Source organism: Muscardinus avellanarius (genome assembly GCF_963383645.1).
Source record: "Muscardinus avellanarius genome assembly, chromosome: X".
In the NCBI taxonomy this organism is placed as follows: domain Eukaryota; kingdom Metazoa; phylum Chordata; class Mammalia; order Rodentia; family Gliridae; genus Muscardinus; species Muscardinus avellanarius.
Window position 1 is genome coordinate 41,813,490 of NC_137792.1, and position 18,670 is coordinate 41,832,159.

Here is an 18,670-nt window from a genome sequence, read left to right on the forward strand (position 1 = left end):
CTCCCCCATCCCATTACACACATCTCTGTCATTTCTCGCCCCCACAATCCCAGTCCCAGGGAGGAGCCCGGGAGGGGAAAAGAGGATGAATAAATTAATTAAGAAGTTACTCGGGCACCCAGCCCTCCTGCCCAGACAGCCTTTAGGTTTTCCAGCTGGGGCAGAGGTAAGGCAAAGGAGAGATCGCAGGATCAAAAGGCAGATGTGCTGGTTGTGGAGGCACAAGCCTGTAATCCCAGTATTTGTGAGGCTGAGACAGGAGGATCGAAGGTTCAAGGCTAGCCTCTGCAGTGTCTCAGCAATTTAGGGAGACCCTCATGAATTAGTAAGAACTTGTTAAAATAAAAAGGTCGGGGTGTAGCCCAGAGGTTGAATGTCCCTGAGTCCAAGCCCCAGTACTTAAAAAAAAATACAGGGGGTTGGGCTGGGTAGGGTGAGGTCTCTCAGGTGGAGTCTCCCAAGTCAGACACTTTGGGGATTTTAATTTATTTATTAATATCTGTTAGTAGCTGGGAGTGGTGGCACAAGCTTGTAATCCCAGTATTTGGGAGGCTGAGACTGGAGGATCACAGTTCACAGCCAGCCTCAACTACTTAGTGAGGCCCTTTGCAACTCAGTGAGATCCTGTTTCAAAATAAAGAATAAAAATAGGGCTGGGGGTATAGCTCAGAGGTAGAATGCCTCTTTTTTGGCAGTATTGGGAATTGAACCAGGGTTGCTGTACCAGTGAGCTATGCCCCTAGTTCCCTACTTTATATGAAACAAGGTCTTGCTGAGGCTGTCCTTGAACCTACAATCTTATTGTCTCAGCCTAAGTACTAGTATTACAAGAATGTACCACCAATGAACCCCAGGGCCTCACAGTACTTGCTAAGCAAGTACTCTTATCACTGAGCAGTCCCCTTGAGGATTTGAGGAGGTTCCATAGTCTGGGATGGGTCCAGAATGAAAATCAAACCCTAGAGACTGAATATTCAGACCTTTGGCAGGTGGCAAGCAGTGCTACTCAAAGCGTTCCTTAGAAAGATCAGCCTGCGAGGAGACTTCAAGGACTTGACCAAAACCCGAGTGGCATTCAGCAGGTCTGGATTGCAGCTTGCCTCCTCTCTTCCATCTTTCCCCTCATCTGCCCCCCCCAAAAAAAAAGACACACTGAGAAACTGGAGCCGGGTGGACTAGGTAGATGAGGAGTTTATTTGGGGGAGAATTACTCATATTTGTTCTTTCTGGGGGAAGAGGATCATCAAACAATACCGAAGGGCGCCGGATGGGGGGGTCTGGAGGGGTGGGGGAGGGGCCACAGCCAGACAAAATGGCAACACACGATCACAGGCACTACCAACATCACAGACACAGCAAAGGGTGCAGGATAGGGACTCCAGACCGGGCCTCCAACCACCACCAGAGAGTGGAGGTGTGGAGGGAGGGGAGGGAAGGGGGTGGCCCAGCCCCACATACCCTTTGGCTCTGTCCTCTGATTACCTAGCTATTTTGTCCAGGGCTTGGGCAAGGGGATGCATGGGGGTGTTTCTCTCTCGATCCCACCCTCACCCTCAAAGCCATATCTCTTGGTTCTTCCCTAGCCCCTTCTGTCCCCAGCTTTGGCAAGGGGCATTTCCCTCTACTCTTAATCTAAACGAGCAGCTCCGAACCAAGCCCCGTCGCCACATCACTGCCCAAACCTGCTTACTTTAAAACACATTTTCCTCGCTGCCCCATTGTGGGAAGGGCTGCCCCTGTCTAAACCCCTCCCCATCTGGAACTCGAACTGGGACCTTACCCCAAGCTTGGCCCATTCCTGACCCCCACTTTTTGCCCGGCTCAAGCTGTGTTCCCTTTAGAATCTAGCTCAGACTCCGGAATGTCCCAAGCTGCGTAATAGCTGTAGACTTGGGTTCCAACCCAAGACTCGCCCTCTCCGGAGCAGAGTGCTCTGGTAGCCTCATTTAAAGCCCCGCTCCTTCCTGAGCCATGCCCTCAGCCCCTTCCAAGCCCCACCCCAGAATGCTCTAGGTACTCCTCCCTTTCTAGACCACCCTGGGGCCAATGCTGCCCTCTCTACCCAAGCTCCCTGAGTCTCTGCCTTTCTCCCATCCTCGGGGTTCAACTTCCCTTCACAGCCTCTGATCAGGCATCGCTAGAGGAACTAAGCCCATAGTTAGGTGGGGAGTGGGAGAGAGGAGAGAGGGTCTGAAGTTACGCCCACCTTCCCCACACAGCTTAAGTCTATCTCCTCCCTGTCCCCCTTCCAGAGCCCCCTAACCTCACAGGACAGGGCCAGGGGACAGAGAGGGGCTGAGGTATGCAGGGGGAAGAGGTCAGAGTAGGGAAGGAACCCACTGAAGACTGGGGCCCTTAGTGCATGAGGGGTGTGGGTGAGGGCAGGGCTCAGACAGATAAATAGATATTTATATAATATATATATATATATATAAACAGCAACGACAGTTAGGGTCTCCTGGCTTGAGGGGTGGAGACCTAGGGTATAGGGGCAGGAAGGGGGGCAGGCCTTCTCCTGAGCTCTTGCCCACCCATGGGGTCCTCCCGGGCTGCACTGACCTGTAGAGACAGAAAAAAAAAAACACAAGAAAGGAGAAGGGGTCCAGACTCCGGTGCTGCCCTGGGGGCATCAGGCCCCTAGGCCTTCACCCTGGCTTTACCTTTTGTCTGTCATGGCTTTTTTCTTCTTTCTTCACTCACAGCCCTGAGACAGCTTCCTCCCATGCCCTTACAGGGTTCCTGATCTTGTGCCCACTGGGTTAAGCATCAAAATGCTTAAGGTCCCCCTCTCCCAACCAATGAAGATCCATTAACTGGCACTGGTCTAGCCATTGGTGAGAAACTATTGAGTAAAACAAAGATCCTTGATTTTGTGGGATTTATACTGCAGCAGGAGAGACAGCCTTCCCCCAGTGAACATGACGCAGGGTGATAAAAATGAAATGGAATGAAGGATGTGGCGTGAACAAGGAGTGACAAAATAAAAAATAAAAAGGGGCTGGGAGTATTGCTCAGAGATAAAATGCTTCTGGATTCAACCCCATCTCTAGTATCAAAGGAAAAAAAAGAGTGCTCTAAGTGATGGATGCACAGCATGGGTAAGTCATGGTCACATCCTCTAGCCTAGTGGAAGAGACAGTGAAGAAACATATAAACTAATAATTAGAGATTAGGTAAAGGAAAAGCACAGGCTCTAGAACAGAGCTAGCCAGGGGAATTTATTTCAGACAGGGTAGTCAGGCAAGACCTCACTGGGCTAGTGACCAAAGGAAAAATGGCCAGTTAGGAGCCGGGCGTGGTGGCGCACGCTTGTAATCCCAGCATTTGGGAGGCTGAGACCAGAGGATCGCGGTTCGCGGACAGCCTCAGCTACTGAGGCCCTCTGCAACTCAGTGAGACCCTGTTTCAAAATAAAAGAATAAAAAATGGGGCAGGGGTTGTAGCTCAGTGGTCAAATGACCCTGGGTTCCATTCCCAAACCCGCAAAAAAAAAAAAAAAGCCAGTTAGATATCAGTATATGTGGGTATGACTCTCCAGGGAGAAAGTAAGCTTAAAGGCCCTCAGGTCGGATTATACTTGGCACATTTGGCCAATTTGGCTGAATCGGAGTGAGCAGGGGAATGGAAAGATGTGAGGTGTGTGTGTGTGTGTGTGTGTGTGTGTGTGTGTGTGTGTGTACTAAATATGTAAAACTCTTGTGACCACCGTGAAGCCTTCTTCTGTGTGTGTGTGCGCGTGCACGCATGCACGTGCGCGCTACTGGGGATTTAACCTAAGGGCATTCTACCTCTGAGCTACACCCCTAGCCCTATTTTTTATTCTTTATTTTGAACAGGGTCTCACTGAATTGCAAAGGGCCTAAGTAGCTGAGGCTGTCCATGAACCATGATTATCCTGTCTCAGTCTCCCAAATTCTGGGATTACAAGCATGTGCCCTAACCCTTTTTAAAACAGGGTCTCAGTAGTAAGTATGATTGACCTTACACATGCACATGTCTGGCAACTGCTCTACCACAGACCCACACCCCAGCCCTGCCTTCTGCATTTTTTTTTTTGCAGTACTGGGGAATGAACCCAGGGGCATTCTGCCTCTGAGCTACATCCACTCCCAGTGCTATTTTTTCTTCTTTATTTTGAAAAAGGGTGCCGCTGAGTTGCAGAGGGTCTCACTAAGTAGTGGAGGCTGGATGAAAACCTGTGATCTTCCTGTCTCAGCCTCCTAAGTACTGGGATTACAAGGGTGTGCCACCATGCCCAGCTTGCCTTGTTCATTGAATTTGAGTAAGATGGTCACAGCAAAAGAGTGTCCTGGCCTAATTTAGGATTTAACAGAAATCCTTTCCAATGTTGTAAAACAGAATGGGAATGGAGGTAGATAATGCGTGGGGGGGGGGAATGACAGTCATAAGTGCAAAGATCATGGATATATTTGGATGGTAACACCAACAGGACATTTTGATGAATTAGATGTGGGATGCTTAAAAAACAACAACTTGCTGCTCTTTCCATCCTGGCTAACCCAGTGCCAGAAACTACGTCCACCCACATGTTGCTATGTCCTTGCCTTTCCCTTTGTCTTTTTTTTCTCTATTTCTCTTCTTTTTTCTTATGGTACTGGGGATTGGATTGAACCCAGGGGTGGTCTACCACTAATTCCACATCCCTGCTCGGCCGGGCCCTTTTGTAATTCTGAAATGTAGTCTCTCTAAATTGCGGAGGCTGGTTGCAGGGCGTGGTGGTGCACGTTTGTAATCCCAGCGCTTGGGAGGCTGAGACAGGAGGATCACACAAATTCGAAGCCAGCCTCAGCTACTTAGTGAGGCTCTCGGCAACTTAGTGAGACTCTGTTTCCAAATAAAATATAAAAAATAGGTCTGGGAGTATAGCCTGGAGGTAGAAAGCCTCTGGGTCCCACCCCAGTACCACGAAAATAAATAAATAAATAAATAAATAAATAAATAAATTGCCGAGGCTGGCCTCGAACTTGCAATCCTTCTGTTTTAGCCTTCCAATTACTAGAATTCCAGGACTGAGCCCCTGGGCTGAGCTCTGACTTCTCCCTTAAGGCCCAGTAAGAAAGCTGGTAAGCCTTGCCCACGCCCCGCTCCCTTTCTGCTTTTGCAATCCCACACCACCACCTTCACCTCGAGGGTGGGGAGAGGAGTGGCAGATCTACCACCTCCTCCCGCATTGGTGAACTCGTCTGACCTTCAAGAGCAAAGGTTACCTTGCACCATCTATTGGCCTTATCACTTACTGGCTTATAAATCACTTGTAAGACCCACCTCCTCTTCCTTGCCCTGGTTCGTCCGCTAGGCTGAATCTCCACTGCGCAAGTCCCCGAATTATTCCCTCCTGCCATTGGTTGTTCTGCCCATTTCTCTCTCCCCTCCGCAGAGCTGCGCTTTTGTCTCCCTCCCATTGGCTCATTTTTCTGCCTATCTTCAAGCACCGCACTCCTACTCTTCATTCATTGGCTATCTTTTCCGCTCGTAGCGGGTAACTCTGCCTCTCTATTGGTTTTCTCAAAATTTAGCCATTACATGCCCGGCAAATGCCCTACTTTCGTACATTCCTGATCCTTATTGGTTCACTGACCCGCTCATCTCCTTTCATGTACTCTCCTTGGCCACACCACCCGCCCATCACTCACCAGATTACATCTGATTGGAGAAGGAGGTGGGCGCACCCTGCGGGCCGTAGCCTTGCTGACCATAGTCGCCCTGAGGCCCGTAGCCACCACCGCCGGCTGGCTGCCCGTAGTCGGGCTGGTAACCGCCCTGGGGCCCGTAGGAGTCCTGGGGCCCATACCCGCCAGGGCCCTGCCCGTATCCAGCGTCGCCATAGGCATCCCCGGGTGCTGGTTGCTTCTCGGGGGCACCAGGAGGTGCACGCATGAACGGGGCAGCCCAGCCTGTCTCCTTGAACACGAACCACAGGTTGCCAACCCAGAGCACCAGGTTCAGGAAACCGAACACCTGCAGGGAGACAAGGTCCTTATGTGGTCCTCTGCCCGATGCTTTGGCGCCCCCCGGGGGGCATCAAGGCCGTGTGCAGAGGCATGGGGAAGCGGTGAGTCGGAGGACTCTCAGAGGGTAGTGATATCTGAAATCAAAGCTTTGAGTCCCAGCACCTGAATGCCAGGCCAGTGTGCAGAAAAATCACTTTGGGAGTGGAGCGCGTGCTTAGAATTCAGATCCCTTGGGGATTTGAGCTGTGTCAATATTACATATATAAGTATTTATACATTTGAACAAGTTCATATTATGTATGCTTATACATGTATAAAATATAGCAAACCTAAATTTGTAATATATTTATAATAAATTATGAGCACCTTATATATTAAACCTGAGGACTAAACTTAGGGCCTCAGGGATGAGTGATCTACCATGAGCTATACCCCCAGCATTCTAATTTTTTAAATTTGAGACCTTAACTTAATTAGGGTCTTGCTTAGTTGCCCTTGTTGGCTTTGAACTAGTATCATCCTACCTCAGGTGTGTGTCACCCTGTCTGACTATAAGCATGCTTTTTCTCTGCAGTACTTGGGATTGAACCCAGGGGCACTCTACCACTGAGCTACATAACCAGTTTTATTTATTTATTTATTTATTTATTTATTTATTTATTTTTTGAGACATGATCTCAATTTGTTGTCAGTGAATCAGAGGCTGATTTCTGGAACCCTGACCTTTTAAGTCCCAGGCTGGCCCCAAACCTGCTATCCTACTGCCTCAGCCTCTTTAGGAGCTGGGATCACTAGTACCTACCACTTCACCTGGCTGCTATTTCCAGGTGTGTGTGTGTGTGTGTGTAGTACTGGGGATGGAACCTAGGGGCATACCCCTAGCCCTACTTTATTTTTATTTTATTTTTTGTGGAACTGGGAATGGAACCCAGGGGCCTTATACCTCCAAGCTACACCCTCAGACCTATTTTAAGTTGCTGAGAGTCTTACTAAGCTGCTGAGGCTGGCTTTGAACCTACACGATCCTCCTGTCCCAGCCTCCCAAGTACTGCGGTTACAAGTGTGCACCACCATGACCGGCATTTATTTTTTATTTTAAAACGGGATCTTTCTAAGTTGATAAGGTTGGCTTCGAACCTGTGATCGTCCTATCTCAGCCTCCCAAGTTACTGGGATTACAGGCGAGTGCCACCATGCACAGCTTGATATTTCCCTTTTAAAGCAGAGGAAACAGGCCAAGAGAGGTTATGTTGCTTACGGTATTAAAAACCAGCAAGTGATTGGAAAGAAGAGTTGGGATTGTGGTATCTCGTTTATAACTTACTTTTTTTTTTTGGTGATACTGGGGATGGAACATAGGGGCATTCTACCTCTGAGCTATACCCCTTTACCCCTTGTCCTATTTTTTATTCTTTTTCTATTTTTTTGAAACAAGGTCTCACTGAGTTGCAAAGGGCTTCACTAAGTAGCTGAGGCTGTTGGTGAACCATGATACTACAGTCTCCACCTCTGGAAAGCTGGGATTACAAGCGTGGGCCACCACGCCCGGCTATGACTTAGCTTTTTTGCCAGGCCTTTTTCTAAGCATTTTGTATACTATTAATTCACTAAGTACTCAACTTTGGAGCAAGACTTAGATTAGTCTTCAGTGTATATGCTTAAAGAAGAGGTTGCGTAGCCAGGCGTAGTGGCACATGCCTGTAATCCCAGTACTTGAGAGGCCAAAACAAGGGGATCACAGGTTCATGGCCAGCCTCAGCTACTTAGTAAGGCCCTGTGCAACTTAGTGAGACCCAGTTTCAAAATAAAGAATGAAAAATATGGCTAGTTGTGGAGCTCAGAGGTAGAATGCCCCTGGGTTCAATCTCCAGGACTGGGGAAAAAAAAAAAAGCTTCAGGTGACGGAGTTTACAAGTGGCAGAGCTAGGATTTGAGCTCACACAGTGTAACTCCAGCCAGTAGAGGGCGTCCAAGTAGTGAAACATTTCAAGTGGTTCTTTTTCTTTTGCACATAAGAAAACTGAGGTCCTAAGAGGATTCTGAGTTGTGGGAGATTCTACATGACTAGATTGAGTCTGGTATCCCAGTGTTCCAGACCTAATGTGGACTGAAGACTTCCTGTTTCCTCCTTGGGGACAGTATGGGGTATCAGAGTGCTTTCAGGTTGTGGCCATGCCTCCTCCAGGGAGTCCCCTTAGACCACCCCTGATTTCTTTTCTCATTCTTAGTCCACCACTCCCAGTGCCGAACTGTAAAATATCCCAGCCTTCTTCCTGTAGCCGCCTGGCCAGGTTCCCAGGACTTACCACCGAGGTGTTGAGCCCTGAGGTCACAGGGTCCCTCAGCTCCTTGCAGGTGTTGCCTGTCTGGCGGCAGACGGTCATCTCCTTGATGATGTTCTCTGGGTCCGTGGCCATCTTCACATCCGACAGCCCCTTGGCCCAGGCAGATGAACTAACTAGCCACATGAAGGCGAATACTGCCGTGGCCAGAAAGTCCTAGGGTGGGCGGGGGCAGGAAGAGGGCACTGTTAGCAGACTGTAATCCTCCGCCCAGGTCAAGAGGGGGGGTCCCCCAGAAGATGCCTGTCTCCCGCCTGCCTTTTCAACTCTGAAGCCCACAACATTTTCACCTCCCAGTGTGAGTTCATGTGAGTGTAAGCGTCAAGGAGGATGTGGGAGTGTGCAATGCGTGGGTGCGGGAGTTGGGGAGGAACTCCGTGGGATGTTTCCGAATCTGTGGGAAGTGGTGTGTCTTTCCACTTTCATCTGCATGTGGGAATTTGTGTCATCTTATGTCTGCAATGAGGGTGTCGCGAGTAGAGCTGTGTAGGAATCAGTGTGTGGCAGGATGACGTGTGACTGTCACTGTGAACCTCGCCGTGCTCTTTCCTTTGATCTAGACTGCGTGGTTGTGAGAGAGTTGGCAGGTTCATGGGTGTGGGCCTGTCTGGGATTCTGTGTGGGTTGTGAAGATGTCCCTGGGACCCTAGGATTCCATGTCCCTGATGCCCAGTGTGGACTCATAGTGACAGCAGCAACACGTGCAGCTATTCTCGTGGCCATTTCTCTGTCTGGGAACTCGTCTCATGTGGCCTGGGAGCCACATGAGCTGTGTCCCTTGGCCTTGTGTCCCCCAGTACCTGCATATGGTCAGCCGACAGGACTCACCATCATCGGCCCCTTGTTGTTCTCTCGGTACTTGTTTTGCAGGAAGATGTAGGTGGCCAGAGCCCCCATGGAGTAGAGGAAGGCAAACACAGCCACGGTGACAAAGAACTCAGCAGATGAGGAGTAGTCCCCCACTAGGAAGACCTTGCTGGTGCCCCCTCGGCAGGTTGGTGCATCAAAGTACACTTGGTGCAGCCTGCAAGGACAGGGGGGCAGGTAGGACCTGGCCCCTAAGGGTCCCCAAAGCCTTCTACTCAGACGGAAATCCACCAGATTCTGACAAGGACCCAGGAGGGGGAATAAGCATTCACAAAGCACCTGCGATGTACCTGGTCCCATTTCAGTGATGGCCCAAAGCTTCCTGGTGAGAGAGGTGTTCTATCCACTCCAGTCCAGGCATTCTTGCCTCTTGGGGATAGCTACCCTGCCGAGCATTCTCTTAGTCCAGGATCTTTGTATTGGTAGTTCTCTTTGCCAGGAATGCTCTTCCCTTAGATATCTTCCTGTCTTTTACAATTTTATTTTACTTTTATTTTATATTTTTGGTATTGGGGAATGAACCCAGGTGCATTCTACCTCCTAGCCACACACCTAGCCCTTTAAAAAATTTTTTTTGTGGGTCTGGGGATGGAACCCAGGGGCATTTGACCTCAAAGCTATACCCCCCTGCCCTATTTTTATTTTTTATTTTGAAACAGGGTCTCACTAAGTTGCAGAGGGCCCCACTAAGTAGCTGAGGCTGTCCGCGAACCATGATCCTCCAGTCTCAGACTCCTGAATGCTGGGATTACAAGCGTGCGCCACCACGCCCAGCTTAAATTAAAAAAAAAATCTGAAACAGCCATTAATTTGCTGAGGCTGGCCTCAAACCTGAGATCCTCCTGTCTCAGCCTTCCAAGTGTTGGGATTACAAATATGTACCACCATGCCTGGCTTCATGGTGTGTGTGTGTGTGTGTGTGTGTGTGTGTTTACTGGGGATTGAATCCAGGGGCATTCTACCACTGGGCTCTATCCTCAGCCTTTCTTATTTTGAGATTGGATCATGCTAAATTGCAGAGGCTGGCCTCAAACTTGTGATTCTCCTGCATCAGCCTCTTCCTGTCTAACTCCTCACCCCATCTTCTTCAAACTTTGCTCAGCTGTTACCTTCTCAGCGAGGCCTTCCCACTGTGATCCTCCTGTCTCAGCCTAAGATCTCACTAGAAGTGAATGAAAGCCGGGAGTGGTGGTACACACCTACAATCCCAGTATTTGGGAGGCCGAGATAGGAGGATTGCAGGTTCGTGGTCAGCCTTGGCAACTTAGTGAAAATCTCAGTGAGACCTTGTTTCCAAAAAACATAATAAAATGGGGCTGGGGGTATAGCCCAGAGGTAGAAGGCCCTGGGTTCTACCCCCAGTATGACAAAAAAAAAGAGTAACGAAACCATTCCCTTCCAGTATTCCTCAACCCTTCCTTGTTTCATTTTCCTCTGAAACTTCGATCCCCATCTGACATACCAAGGTTTTTTTTTTTTTTTTTTTTTTACTTTTTTCATCTGATTTTTGCTGTAACTACAAGAGGGCAGGAATTTCTCCTGTTTTGTTCACTGCTGTATCCCTAGGGCCTGAAACCGTGCTGGTACACAGTAGGTACTTACTAAAGGAAATGTGCAGGGGTGGAAAGAGGCTCAGCGAAGTGTATTAACTCGCCTAAAGTCACACAGCTGGCAAGGGAATGGCAGAGTGGAGTCTAAGCCCTATTTCCCCTCTACATCATGTTGGCTTTTCCCCCCATCCCACTTCAGGACTCTGAGAGAAAAATGTATAGCAGAGGAGAATCCAGCAGGTACACAATAGGCAAAGACAGAGATAAGGGATAGAAGAAATCTTAGAACAGGATGTATGTATACGAGGGGAGAGGGACAGTCTGGGAGTGTGTCCGGAGACTCAGGCCCTTCCTGTGGCTTAAAGGAGGAGGGGGTATTAGGAGAAAATGTGTGTAGGGAGGACTGGAATGGGGGCCCAGAGTTCTGGCCTCAAATTGGGGGGGCAGATCCTGAGACTGAGCAAATGTAGCCAAAGTCCTGAGCATTTTACATAATTGTCTCACTTAATGTCTCCCACCCCAGTTTCAGGCATTCTTCTACCCATTTTACAGATGAACCAAGAGGTAAGGTCAAGTCACTTGCCCAAGGCTGTATAAGGCATTGAATCTAGGTTTGAGTTTCTGTGTTTCTAGTGGGCTGAGTTGGGTGATATCCAAGGAGAAAGGAGGGGGTCCTTTGGAAGCTTTGGGGCAGTGGAGAAGGGTTGTTTAGCAGGATTTAGGACAAAGAATTTTTTTCTGGGAGATTTGTGCATGAAGGACAGATTCTCTGGACCTAAGGATCTGGGCATGGAAGGTATGGGGAGGCCAGAGTGGGCTTTTGTGATCTCATGGAGTACCAAAGGGCCTGCGCTAAGCAGCATCGCATGTTGCCAACTCTCTCCTTCCCAACTCTCCTCTCCTTGGCTTCTGCGAACGGGCAGGTCCCTGGTTGCCCCTCTGCTTCTCCGGCTGTGCTTTCCAGAACCTCCTCTTCTTTCCATCACTGCTAGGGCCTATGCTGGATTTCCCCTTTTCTCTTCTTCCCACCCAGTGATCTCTGGGGTCTACATTTACCTTTAGTGCTCCAAAACCCCAGTTTCCAGCTCAAGGCCTCATGCCATTCCTGAGTTCCTAAAACAGACTTCTTTTATTTATTTTGAAACTGGGGATTGAACCCAGGGGCATTCTACCTCTGAGCAAACCGCCAGCCCTATTTTATTTATCTGGAAACAGGGTCTCATTAAGTTGTGAAGGACCTCATTAAGTTGCTGAGGTTGGCTAAAAACCTGCGATCCTCCTGTCTGTGCCTCCAGGTACTGGGACTATAGGTGTGTGCCCGGGGGGCTCTTTTTTATTAATTTTGAAACAGGGTCTTATTGAGTTTCTGAACATCTCATAAATTGCTGAGGCTGGCCTTGAACCTGCAATCCTCTTGTCTCAACCTCTTAAGTACTGGGATGACAGGTGTGTGCCACAATACCCAGCTCTTTTGCTTATTTAACCAACACTTCTGAGGTGCATTTATTTATTTATTTATTTATTTATTTATTTATGTAGTGGTAATAGAGATTGGACCCTAGGGCTTTGCCCATGCTAAGTAAGCACCACACCACTGAGATAAAACCCAATCTATTCTAATATTTTTATTATTGTTGTAGTGAGGATTGAACTCAGGGGTACTCTACCACTAAGTGACAGCCCCAGCCCTTTTTATTTTTATTTCTTTAGGTTGTTTTTGTATTAGGAATTGAACCCAGGGCCATTCTACTCTGATCTATACTCCTAGCCCTTTTTTATTTATTTTATTTTATTTTGGTGGTACTGGGGTTCCTGGAAACCTTTCTCTCTCCGGATTACACTCCCAGACCTATTTTATATTTTATTTGGAAACAGGGTCTCTTAAGCCAGCGAGGCTGGCTTCGAACCAGCGCGATCCTCCTGTCTCTGCCTGCTAAGTGCGGGGATTACAAGCGTGCGCCACCATGCCCCGCTAGCCCTTTTAAATTTTAAAGCAGGGTCTTGTTAAGTTGCTGAGGGTCTCACTAAGCTGCCTAGGCTGGCTTCGAATTCGCCATTCTCCTGCTTCAGCCTCTCCAGTAGCTAGGAACACAGGTGTACACCACTGTGACCAGCTCTTATGGAGCCCTTCTCACATGTCAGGCACTGAGCATAATGACTCAGCACAGTCCTGTGTGGTGGGCATTGTTATTGCCCTGTGTCCTGATGAGGAAGTTGAGGCTCAGAGCAGTTATGTAATTTGCGTAAGTAGGAGATGAACCTCAACGGGCATTGCGGCCTGTAGGAGGCACAATCACACCAGCTGTGGTCGCTCCTGTGCACCCAGCAACTAGCATGGGCCTGGCACAGTGTCGACTTAAAAATGTCACCATTGTTTATTTGCCTTTCATCATTCTTTATATCTAAACAGCACCTCCACTCTTCTCTATCAGAAAACCCACTTGAGGATCCCCCCCTAAATTTCTCTGTAGCTGCAATTATCTGCTTTATTAATTTGCTTACTTGTTATCCTATAGGTTCCACCTGAGTAGGAAGCTTGGTCTGTTTCACTCACTGTGATGTCCCTAGCACTTTCAGTAGGTACCTGGCAAATGACAAAATCGTAACAAATGTGTGTGGGATTAAATTAAAATATATATGTAGTGGGAATGGAACCCAGGGGCATTCTACCTCCGAGTTACACCCCAGCCCTATTTTTTATTCTTTATTTTGAAACAGTGTCTCACTAGATTGCAGAGGGCTCCATTAAGTAGTTGAGGCTGGCCGCAAACCTATGATCTTCCTGTCTCAACCTTCCAAGTACTGGAATTACAAGTGTGCGCCACCACGCCTGGCTCACTCCCAGCCCTTTTAATTTTTTTATTCTGAAACAGGGTCTCACTAAGTTGTGGAGGGTCTTGCTAAGTTGTCGAGGCTGGCCTTGAACCTCACTCGTGTGTGTGTGTGTGTGTGTGTGTGTGTGTGTGTGTGTGTGTGTGGTGATAGGGATTGAACCCAGGGCATGCAACTTCTGAGCCACACTCCCAGCCCTATTCTATTTTGATTTTTATTTTGAAACAGGGTCTCACTATGTTGCAGAGTGTCTTGCTAAGTATCTGGGACTGGTTTTGAACCTGTGATCCTCCTCTCTCAGCCTCCCAAGTACTGGGATTGCAGGCATGCAATAGCATTCCTGGCTCGACCCTTACTTTTGAATCTTGTGTGTGTGTTGCTGCCAAGTGGACCCAGGGGCATTCTATCTCTGAGCTATAGCCCGAGCCCTTTTTATTTTAATTGCTTATTTTGTAATACTGGGGATTGAACCCACGAGCATTTTACCTCTGAACTACACCTCCAGCCCTATTTTCATTCATTTATTTATTTATTAATTATTAATTAATTAATTTATTTATTTTTGCAGAACTGGGGATTGAAGCCTGGGGCATTCTACCTCTGAGCTATACCTCCAGTCCTATTTTTTATTCTTTATTTTGAAACAGAATCTCACTAAGTTGTGGAAGGCCTTACTAAGTAGCTGAGGCTGACTGCAAACCTGTGATCCTCCTGTCTCAACTCCTAAGTACTGGGATTACAAACATTTACCATCATGCCCAGATGATGATGACGATGATGGTGATGATGATGATTTGAAACAGGTTCTCCCTATGTTGCTGAGGCTGACCTTACTTTTGAATGTGTGTGTGTGTGTGTGTGTGTGTGTGTGTGTGTGTGTGTGTGTGTGTATGTGTCCAGCAATTGAACCCAGGGGCATTCTATCTATCTTCAAGATATAGTCCCAGTCCTTTTCATTTTTTTGTGGGTCTGGGGATGGGACCCAGGGGCATTTGATCTCCAAGCTACACCCCCTGCCCTATTTTTTATTCTTTATTTTGAAACTGGGTCTCACTGATTTGCAAAGGGCCTCACTAAGTACTTGAGGCTGTCTTTGAACCATGATCCTCTGGTCTCAGCCTCCCAAATGCTGGGATTACAAACTTGCGCCACTATGCCCCGCCTTCATTTTTTATTTTGAAACAGGGTCTTGCTAAGTTGCTGAAGGTTGTTATCAAACCTGGGATTCTCCTGTCTTAACTTCCCAAATATTGGGATCATAGGCATTGCACCGCCGTGTCCAGCTGTTTCAAGCTGAATCCAGGGGCATTCTACCTCTGAGCTACATCCCCAGCCCTATTTTATTTTATTTTTTTCAAATAGGGTCTCACTAAGTGTGGAGGGGCCTGTTATAAGTTCCTGAGGCTGGCCATGAACCTACGATCCTTCTGTCTTAGCCTCCCACGTACTGGGATGACAGGCGTAAACCACCATGCCTGGCTCAGTTTTGAATCTTTATTACCTCTCCTCTACTCCTTCCCTTTACTATAACAGAACCAGAGGGCGACAGTCTGCATCTGTCCTATCACCACAAGGTTCTAGGAGCAAGATACATGGCAGGTGCTCAGGGCATGGGCAGTGATCCCAATGGCTGTGATCTCTTGAGGTGGGGGCTGTGTGGGGGCCACCGGGAGGGATGTATTGGTCAGTCCCACCCCACTTCTGTCTCCCCTAGGTCTGTTGGGATCCCGGGGCTGGGGCACACCTGAAAGGGTACTCAAATTCGACCTCGATGCTGAGGTCGCTCTGGGTCTTGTTGGCACAGTCCACGCTCAGCCGGAGCTCCCCGTTGTAGCTGCCGCATGTGGCGAAGGCGAAGATGGCAAAGACCTTGGGTAGCAGGATGGGCATGATCACTGTGAGCCCGCGTGCATGTGGGAGGGGGGCCCTCGTCTGGACAGATCGGGGGCCCAGCACAGGCGGCAGCAGATGGAGAGTGCCCACCCCCACCCCTAATCAGGGCTCATGGGTCCAAGTACAAGCTGATTACAGGGGTGTGGCTGTCTCTTCCTGTCAGTCTCTCCCTCTCCCTGTGCCTCTCTCATCTCTACCCCTCTGCTCTCACCTCCCTCCTCCTCTCTCTGTCTCTGTTTTTCTGTCTCACTGTGTCTGTTCCCCTCGGTATCTCTGTCTGCTTCTCTAGGTGGCTGTCTCTCTGCGTCTCTGATTCATCTCTAGGTTTCTCTTTTTCTCTCAGTCTCCGAGTTGGTGTCTTTCTGTTTCTTGGTCGGTTTGTCTGTCTCCCTGCACTGTCTCTCATGAGGTCTCTCGATGGTTCTCTTCCTGGCTCCCTTGGGCCTCTTTCCTTTTCTGAGTGTTGGTTTCTCTTTCTCTGAGCTTCTCTCTGTCTCTGTCCTTCACCCTATGTTCCTTCCTCTTTCCCCGTGTCTATCTCCCTTTGCTTCTCTGTTGTCTGTGCATCCTTGATTCCCTTTTCATTGCCTGTCTCTTTTCTCTCTCCTGTGTCTTTTTTTCTCAGCACTTGCATCTCTGTCTCCACCGGTCCTCATCTCTTGATCTCCTGTCTCCTCCACAGTCTCTGGGCTTCTCTGGCTTTGCATCTCTCCCCCAGTAATCAGGCTCCACCTTCTCGCCCCTCCCTCACCTCAAGAGAAGAGGTAGGACGTCACAATCTGCCACTTCACAACGGGGGTACCCTCAACCCTATGTGACGTCACAGCCCATCGGTTCCCTCAAACCCCAGGGGACCTCTCCCTGCAGCCCAATTCCCGTGTCCCCTTCCACTGCCATCTGCCCCCTGCTCCCATCCCTCCTCCACCCCTGCTCTTCTGGACCCCACTACCTCCCTCTCTCTCTGCGCTGCCCCCCCATCCAGACCACACTTACCCACTGCAGCACCTTCACAAAGCCAAGGGGCTCCTTGACCACCCGGAACTGACCCCCAGCCACCAGCTGAGGAAAGAAACAGTGGGGAGGGGGTGGGGTTTGGGGGAGTAGAGAGGGAGGTGAGGGGCAAGGCGCCAGGCAATGACCCCTGGGGATGGGGCATGTGACCTCCGGGAGGGGGTGACATTTGGAGAGGGAGTGAAGATGACAGCTTGGGGAGAGTGTGGGCACCAGGGTCTCAGATCCTCCCCGGGTTCAGGTTTACTGAAGAGGTCTGGGGTGATGGCGAGTCGTGTGGCAGAGGAGGTCAGGGGTGAGAAGATGGGGTCGGGTCTGGGCTAGCTCGGGAAGGAAGGTCTGAAATCCTTAATGGCGAATCCAATAGGGAAGAAGGTCGGTGGAGACAGTGGGGAAGGAGTCGGGGTTCATTCGGGTGGGGGAGGGGGTCTTGAGTGGCGAAGGTGAGTCATAACCGGGCGGGAGGCTGCAGTGGGGGAGGGGTCTGCAGCAGTAAAGGTGAGTCAGATAGGGGGGTTTTGAGGTTTGGGGATGGGGAAGGGTCGATCCTGGTGAAGGAGGGGGCGAGGTTTCAAGGTGGTGAAGCAGAGAGAGATGGCGGAGGGTGTCTGGACTGATTAAGGTAGGGGAGAGCTGGGGCATGGGACTGGATAAGTGTTAGGGGAGAGGAGGCTGGGGGGTTTGGAGAGGCAAAAATCGGATCGTCTCCCTAGGTCTGCTCTGGGGGAAGGAGTGGTCATCTACCGGGGTGCAGTCTCTGTTTGGGAGGGGCGGGTGCCAGCTCTCCCCCACCCCACCCCCACACCTTCTGTCGCTCTATTTCCTAGCTCATCCGCAACCCCCCTTCAGTCTTCCTTCCACTCTCCCCTTCCTTCCCCTCCCCCTCCCCCAGCCTCGAGACCCCTCGTGCACCCCTCGAGGTCGCCAGTAACGATCGGGGCTTGTGGCGGCCCCCGCTGCGGCAGTGAGGACGGCCCTCCCTGCGGCAAAGAGCGCACTCTTTTCTCCAGTTCCCTCGTCCTCCCCTTGCCTGCTACAGATCCCCAGCCCCAACCCCGGGGACCGGGTCGTTGTCAGGACCCTAGCCACCACCATTCAGAGTGAGGAAGCCAAAGCGATCCGGGCCCGGAGGCCAGGGGATCGGTGGGCTCTGTCCGCGGTGCTGGAGCGCGTACCTGATTCACCACGTCCATGTCTGCCAGCAGCAGCATCAGCAATGCAGGGGGCGGGAGGTGCCTGCTAGCAAGGGCGGGCGCGGGGCGCGGCGGGGGCGGCGCGCGATCGTCGGAACAGCCCAGGCGGACGCAGCCCCGCCCCTCGCGCCCCCGCCTCGCGCGCCTCTCGAGCCTGCGCACCGCGGCCCGTTTCATCCTCTTGCCGCCGCCATTCCGGGCCCCAAGGCAGGAGCCGGGGGAGAATAACCGGAGCATCATTTTGTCTGAAGACACAGCTAGGGGTCTAGGGAGAGGAGGTGCGCGCGTTCCTACAGTATGGCATTTTACCGGGCGCTTTTCTGTGTTTCTTAAATGCGTTCACTCTTTTAATCCCTACGTAGTGGGTAGTGGGGACTATTAGCCCTGTTTTTACACATGAGGAAAATGAGTCCCCAGAGAGGTTAAGTGACTTGCACAAGGTCACCCAGCTAGTAATTGGCAGTGCTCGTAGTCTCTGCAGTTTAGACATGGTTCAAGGTCTTGAAGGTTCCTTTTCCAAAGTCTGCATTTTTAAGTACAACCGAAAAACCTCGTCCTCCAACCATCTCTCCTATTTTTCTCTTCCTCTTGGCCAAATTCTTGCTTACTACAACTCTGTATTTTCCGTTCTCTTTATCAAGTTATTCCTCGTGTGTGTGTGTGTGTGTGTGTGTGTGTGTGTGTGTGAGAGAGAGAGAGAGAGAGAGAGAGAGAGCGAGCAAGAGAGAGGGAGAGTGCGCGAGTGAGCAGGGATTGAACCTAGAGGCATCCTACCCTCGAGATACACCCCCGGTTCTTTTTATTTTTTGTTGTGAAACAATCATACTACGTTGCTGAGAGATTCCCTAAATTGCTAAAACTGGTCTTGAACCTGCGATTCCCCCTGTGTCAGCCTCCCAAGTACAGGATTACAGTTGTGCCTCAGCCTTCTCTTACTAAAAGGAGGCCTATCAAGGTCAATCGTGATTTCCATGTTGCAAAATCCAATAGATGAACTAGTTAGGGCTTAA

At 49.9% G+C, this 18,670-nt stretch overlaps 1 protein-coding gene across 1 annotated transcript; it reads right to left on the reverse strand.

Annotated features, from left to right (window-relative positions):
* Positions 1 to 5,658: 5,658 nt before the first annotated feature.
* On the reverse strand, positions 5,659 to 17,678 carry SYP (synaptophysin; the record flags this gene model as incomplete). The annotated part of the gene is made up of 6 exons (XM_080718522.1): positions 5,659 to 5,979; positions 8,279 to 8,470; positions 9,143 to 9,338; positions 15,308 to 15,432; positions 16,450 to 16,515; positions 17,643 to 17,678. 6 exons carry the CDS (start codon positions 17,676 to 17,678, stop codon positions 5,659 to 5,661), a joined length of 936 nt encoding a protein of 311 aa, XP_080574648.1.
* Between the last annotated feature and the right edge of the window lie 992 nt (positions 17,679 to 18,670).